Genomic DNA, 6682 nt, shown 5'->3' on the forward strand with positions numbered 1-6682 from the left:
CCATGGTCTTAAGGAGGGCAGTCCAGAGGCAATGGGAGCGTCCTCTCACTGCCACGCGGAGTGCGGGGTATGGTGGCTTCCGGGGAGGTTGGACGTCTCCTAGTCCCTGGTGCTGAGGTCACAGCTGACGGGAGAGAGCCCCTGACACGGCTGCGCGTTTCGGACAGGGACTCCGGGAGGGAGCCTTCAGGACGGGGAAACTTACCCAGCAGTGATCGAATTGAGTCTTAAATTTGGTGAGACGGGTCCAGGCTTGAGGAGGGGATCCCAGCTTGGGGAGAGGAGAGCCTGCCCGACCCAGCAAGGGTCCGGGGAGGGGGTCTCCTCCCTGGTTTCGGCACCAAATGTAAAGGTAAACTGAGACTGGAGCTGAACCGGGAACGAAGACACAAGGCAAATAAATGGCAGTGAGAATAGCTTTTATTAGGGCTTGCGGGCGAGGTTCCTCAGTCCAAAGGTGTGGGCCGAGGAAGTCGCGCTGAGGGAGGAGGGTGGGGGCTTCTTATAGCCTGAGAGGTAGGGAAGCTGGTTGTGCAAACAGGGCCTGGGGGGTCTTGAAACTACTAGGGCAGGAGTTGAGTAAGGGTCATGAGGAAGGGGTCTTTGGAAACTGTCGACGGAAATTGCTGTTGATGAACTTGTGGAATGCACGTGAGCTGCAGGTCACGGGGGAGTGTGACTGCCCAGCCGGAACTCTGACGCATGTAAGTCTGAGGGTGTGTACAAGGGTGAAGGGCGTCTTTAACAAAAAGCCTGCTAGCCGGGTAACGCTGCCATGTTGGGTCTAGATTCCTGCCTAACAACGGGGTTTCGCCAGGTTGGCCAGGGTGGCCTCGAAATCCTGACTTCTGTTGCCCAGAGTGCTCATGGCTCATTGCAGCCTCCACACCCTGGGCTCAAGTGATCCTCCCATCTCAGCCCCCAGGGTATGTGGGACTACAGTCACGTGCCACCACCGCAGGCCTCCTGTATTCTTACATGTATACAGTAACTCACAATTAAAGCGTAAAGAAATACAAGATCTAGTCAAGGGTATTGGGAGAACTGGCCTAGAACTTTCTTCTTTCACTAAAGAAAATTTTAACTCTTAAGAAATATTCACAATACAATCGTCATCGTAGTCCATAAAATCGGTGTTTTTAGTTGCCAAAATTAGAAGTTGCATACAATTACAAGAGTAAAATAGAATTATAAAACGGTACGTTAGGTTTAAGGTATACGGCCGGGTGCGGCGGCTCACGCACTTTGGGAGGCCGAGGCAGGCGGATCGCTGGAGATCAGGAGAGCGGGACCCAGTCTCTACAAAATAAAAATAAAATGTGGGGAGAGGGTGACGTTTTCCAGGTACAGAGGGGAGGTCCGGGCAGAAGCGCAGGGAGAAAGTGTGAATATGCTGAGCGTATTCCGGAAGCAGCAAGTAAGCCGGTGTGACCGGAGGGAAATGGAGGCCTGGATGCCGCACGGTGAGGGTGACTGCGCCAGCGTCCGCCCAAGAAGTCTCCCCGCTTTCCCGCCTTCCCTCAGCCTTCGGCCCCTTTTTGCTTTCCTTTTGCGCTGTGCTGACTCCGCCCCTCCGCCGGCGCCCGTGGCCTGGCTCCTGAGGGAAACAGGCCGGGGGTGGGGCCGGCGTGGTCATCTCCGTGCGCCTTCCCTCAGGGCGCCGAGCCGCTGGCGCCGTCTGTCTGACGTCACGGTCACTGACAGCGTGAGCCCGCGGCGGCTGCTGCCATGGTGGCTGGCGGCCGGGTAAGGTTCTGAGTGGATCTCCTGCCAGGCCAGAGCGCGTTCCTGGGCCGCAGGGGAAGGCCGGGAGTTTGCAGCCAGGGCGGCGGGTTTGTGGTCTGCAGTGTTGTGAGGCTGAGGTGGGGGGGTTGAAGGCCCAGAAGCCGGACTCTGTGACCCGGATCGGAGGGTGTGCTGGAGGGGTGGCTATGTCCAGGCTGGGTGAGGGGAGCGGCAGTGGGGCCCAGGGGGCTGGAGGAAGCCTTAGGGTTCAGACTGGGATGCAGGTAGTCAGGAGCTCAGGGTTTGGGCAAGGGGATACCTGCCGGGGTTCTGCCTTGGGGGTAGGTTTACCAGACTCACGAATCTCTCTCTCTCCCTACGCCCGCCCGCCCGCCCGCCTGCTCCCGGTGGCTTCTGCTGGCCGCAGGTGCAGGATGTCTAGACTGGGAGCCCTGGGTGGTGCCCGTGCCGGGCTGGGACTGTTGCTGGGTACCGCCGCCGGCCTTGGATTCCTGTGCCTCCTTTACAGCCAGCGATGGAAACGGACCCAGCGCCATGGCCGCAGCCAGAGCCTGCCCAACTCCCTGGACTATACGCAGACTTCAGAGACCGGACGCCAGGGTAGGAGCCCGTCTCCTGAGACCGCGGTCACTGCAGACTGATGGACCTGGGGTCTGGGCTGCTTTTGGTGGAGATTGTGGGACAGGGCAACGTAGAGAAGCGCCTTAGGGTTTCACTTTTTTGGAAGCTTGTTGAAAAAGCAGTCGTCGGGCCGGGCGCGGTGGCTCACGCTTGTAATCCCAGCACTTTGGGAGGCCTAAGCGGGCGGATCACCTGAGGTCAGTTCAACACTGGCCTGACCAACATTCAACCAGATGTCAACATGGTGAAACCCCATCTCTACCAAAAATACAAAAATTAGCCGGGCGTGATGGCGCGGCCTGTAGTCCCAGCTACTGGGGAGGCCGAGGCACGAGAATCGCTTGAACCCAATAGGCAGAGGTTGCAGTGAGGTGAGGTTTCACCACTGCACTCCAGCCTGGGCGACAGAGTGGGACTCCGTCTCAAAAAAAAAAAAAAAAAAAAAAAAAAGGCAGTCATGGTTTTCTCTACTCTTTACCCTGTATTCCCAAGCAAGTATATTTCAAAAAGACTGCTTAGCTGCTTAGCTTTCACTTTTAGTTCTGGCCACACTAGTGCTATGTGGGTGTTAAAGGCACTTGCTTAGTGTTGGGTGAGGTGTGTAATAAGTAGAGAGAATCCAAAAGAGGGCAAAAAGAGTAATCTTGTAGGGATTAAAAGTCTTCAGGCTTATATATTAAATCATATATTTGAATTTGAAGACAACTTGGAAACTATCTCATTCAAGTTTGTTTGTTTGTTTGTTTTAATCCCTCCTATGAGGAAACCAAGATTCAAAAAGACTGTGTAACTTTCCTGAGGCTGTCACAGATTAAGTGGCAAGGTTGGGCCTGTTAGGCCTGGTCACCTGGTCCAGTGGAGTTTCTACGGCATAGAGCTAGGAGCACGCTTAATGCAATTGAAGCTGAATGTGGCTGGCAGCCCGCACAGCTGAAATGAGTAGTTCTTTCAAATTTGCAGATTTGTTAATTTGTTCGAGCAAAGGATCTAGGGCTGGTTCAAACTACTACCATATTTGTGCAAGAGGAGTGTTTATTTTTTTTCTTTTCTTTTCTTTTTTTTTTTTTTGAGATGGAGTCTCACTCTGTTGCCCAGGCTGGAGTACAGTGGCATGATCTTGGCTTACTGCAACTTCCACCTCCCTGGGTTCAAGTGATTCTTATGCCTCAGCCTCCCAAGTAGCTGGGATCACAGGTGTGCGCCACCATGCCCAGCTAATTTTTGTAATTTTAGTAAACATGGGGTTTCCCCTTGTTGGCCAGGCTGGTCTCGAACTCCTGGCCTCGGCCTCCTAAAGTGCTGGGATTACAGGCGTGAGCCACCACACCTGGCCAAGAGGAGCGTTTACATTATCTCACTCCCACGCTAATTGGAAGTGAGTGTTTTGTCTGATTGCCAGTGTTAGATGGTTTGGAAAAGTTAGTTCTGGAGGAGTCTTCAAAGAGCTATCACCTTAGATTGCAACTGATTGTCAGCACTTTATAATCTGGTGGTAATCTAGTATTGCAGTGTGCTTCCTTCCCTTGTATTTTGTTTGTTAATTGCTTCGCAGTAGTCTTTCTTCTGAGATTAGAAGTGGCCACATTCCCAGAGATCTTTCTTGCTCTACATTCTTGAGCATTATTGGATGTCTGTTGTGGCCTGGCCTAGTTTTTTTTTTTTTTAACCAGATTTCCTTAAAGAAGGGATTTATGCTTGCCATATTGTGGGGTCCTGCCTCTCTGGTTTCCTTTTTGTTTTTGCATTTTTCAGTCCAGTTACCGTAGGTAACTGTCACTTTGCTACCATTTCACTGCTGGAATTTACTCAAAAGAGTGAGGCCTAGGGTTGGGTCAGCAGGGCTTAGTAATGGTGTGTTTCTGAGGCGGTTCGGATGGGCTTTTTCTGGTGTACCTCTTCTCTTAGCAACTGCCCCCTTTCTCCTAGTCCTTCTCTGATACACTAAATGAAGTTCTGGGAGAAACTCCCAAGTTTTCCCTACTATTGTTTGTGAAGTGAGAGATCAGAATGTGATGGAGCTCAGTTTTAGTTTTAGTTTTGCTGTGTGGTTGGTATTGACTCCCTGGTATTGGGCACTATACGGTGAGGTAAAGGTTTGTTTTTTTACTCTAGCAGGACAGCTGTCCTCCTTCAGATTCCACACTCGGGCAAGCATTTTACATTATCTGTCGTGGTGTGCAGCATTCCTGAACGGCCCTGGTATGGAAGGTTCTTGGGGCAGAGGACTCTTGTTTAGAGATCCCTGGGTAGTTTCTTGGGACTTGTTACCATGACCTGGCTGTGAACGTCTGCTACCTGAGCGTCACTGGGCCTTCTCTTCCAATGGAAAGCAGGTGTTCTTGAATTCTAGGTGTGAGATCTCTTCCCCACTATATTCCTGGGTGTCACTGGCTCCCATTCTCCTTCCTTCAGTGATGCTCTTGCGGGCTGTCTCAGGTGGGGCTGGAGATGCCGCAGTGCTGCCCAGCCTTCCACGGGAAGGACAGGAGAAGGTGCTGGACCGCCTCGACTTTGTGCTGACCAGCCTTGTGGCACTGCGGCGAGAGGTGGAGGAGCTGAGGAGCAGCCTGCGAGGACTTGCCGGGGAGATTGTTGGGGAGGTCCGGTGAGTAATGCAGCTTCCTCTCCCGCTTTATCCCTCCCCTGCAGCTTTTTCAGCTGAGGTGTGTTCTGGCCTTTGCTTTCTGTCTCTAAAGAAGAAACCAGTTTTATAGCTTCTAGCCTAATCTGGGTGGAAGCTGTACATTTGGTACCTCGCCTTGCACACGCTCCTTGCTGCTTCTGGACTCTCATGGTTGATCTGTTGTAGCAGCTGAAATGCTCTGTTTGCCTAACCTAGTCTGTCTGTGTGGTCTGGGCCCAGGGAGCTGCCCTTCTTACCCTCCTGAGGGTTAGAGACCTAGGATTTTCTCTGCTTTTGGCCCTTTAATGAGGAGCAGTAGTAAGAGGCACCCCATGGTGAGCGGAAAGACAGGCTGGATGGGACCTAATGGTACCCTTCGGGATGGGGCCTGCTTTCCAGATCCCACATGGAAGAGAACCAGAGAGTGGCTCGGCGGCGAAGGTTTCCGTTTGTCCGGGAGAGGAGTGACTCCACTGGCTCCAGCTCTGTCTACTTCACGGCCTCCTCGGGAGCCACATTCACAGATGCTGAGAGTGAAGGGGGGTGAGTTGTCTCTCCTGGAGGCAGTTATGGCTACAGCCAGGTGGTGTTTTGTAAAAGTATTATCAATGGAAAATCCAAACTAAGCTGCTGCAAATAATTTTTGGAACAGGTAAGAGTATAATACAGAAGAGTTGAAACGAAAAACCCATCCAATTTATGTCATTCAGACAAATGTAGATGTTAATAGCAGTTATTGCTTACATCTGTTATCTTAGTTTATTACAAAGTTATGATATATTATTTGGGCGTTTTCCTGTGTTATCACAAGGACTTGATAAGCATTGTTTGACTGTGTTCCTTTCCTTGGGTGGCCGAGCTGTTGTACCTAGATGTCTAAGCACGAAGCATGCTCCTCCCTAGGAGTCACCCTCTTCCCACAGGGGAGCCTTCCTGTGATCTTTTGCATTTTTACAGGTGGGAGGTGGATGTCCTGAGTTCTTAGTGGCCCAGGAGGGCTGACGATAGGCCTTTCTGTGAGGCGGGGCAGGTGGCAGGAGTCTGGTGGACAGCCTCCTCCAAGTCTGGTCATGCTAAGGGCGTTTTGAGTTTAAACCACTAGCACCACTTTGAAACTTTGGTCCCAAGGATAGAGTCTGATGTTGTCACTAGCAGCATCTGCCCTTGTCTGCTGCTAGCTCCGATCATTCAGGTAGCCTGTGTGAGGCCTAGAGGCCGATTTCTCCTTGTCCAGCCTTCTTCTCAAGGGAAAGACTGGTGCAGAGAACAGCGAAGTTTTATGCTGGATCAGAGAAATTAGCTATAAGCAGGCAAATGGAAACTAGAAGTTAAAATCAGTCAGTTAAAACCAGGCATGGTGGTGGCTCATGGTAATCCCAGCACTTTGGTAGGCTGAGACAGGAGGATTGCTTGAGTTCAGGAGCTTGAGACCACCCTGGGCAAGGCAGCAAGACTACATCTCTACATAAAATAACTACCTGGGGGAGGCCGAGGTGGGCGGATCACCTGGGGTCAGGAGTTTGAGACCAGTCTGGCCAACATGCTGAAATCCTGTCTCTACTAAAAATACAAAAATTAGCCAGGCGTGGTGGTGCATGCCTGTAATCCCAGCTAATCGGGAGGCTGAGGCAGCAGAATTGCTGGAACCCAGGAGGCGGAGGTTTCAGTGAGCCGAGATCATGCCACTGCACA

General features: G+C 51.8%; 1 protein-coding gene across 3 annotated transcripts in view; it reads left to right on the forward strand.

Annotated features, from left to right (window-relative positions):
• Positions 1 to 1118: 1118 nt before the first annotated feature.
• RMDN3 (regulator of microtubule dynamics 3) overlaps positions 1119 to 6682 on the forward strand; it is a 28877-nt gene continuing 23313 nt past the window's right edge. The window contains exons 1-4 of one of the 3 annotated variants that reach the window (XM_011989288.1): positions 1119 to 1746; positions 2153 to 2346; positions 4780 to 4972; positions 5390 to 5533. In XM_011989288.1, coding sequence (XP_011844678.1) covers positions 1391 to 1746; positions 2153 to 2346; positions 4780 to 4972; positions 5390 to 5533 — 887 coding nt within the window. In that variant the 5' untranslated portion in view covers positions 1119 to 1390. Of the gene's footprint in view, positions 1863 to 2152; positions 2347 to 4779; positions 4973 to 5389; positions 5534 to 6682 lie in introns of all 3 variants that reach the window. The other 2 variants (XM_011989289.1, XM_011989290.1) reach the window with 2 other exon arrangements.

Source organism: Mandrillus leucophaeus, unplaced genomic scaffold (assembly GCF_000951045.1).
Source record: "Mandrillus leucophaeus isolate KB7577 unplaced genomic scaffold, Mleu.le_1.0 Scaffold35, whole genome shotgun sequence".
Classification (NCBI taxonomy): Eukaryota; Metazoa; Chordata; class Mammalia; order Primates; family Cercopithecidae; genus Mandrillus; species Mandrillus leucophaeus.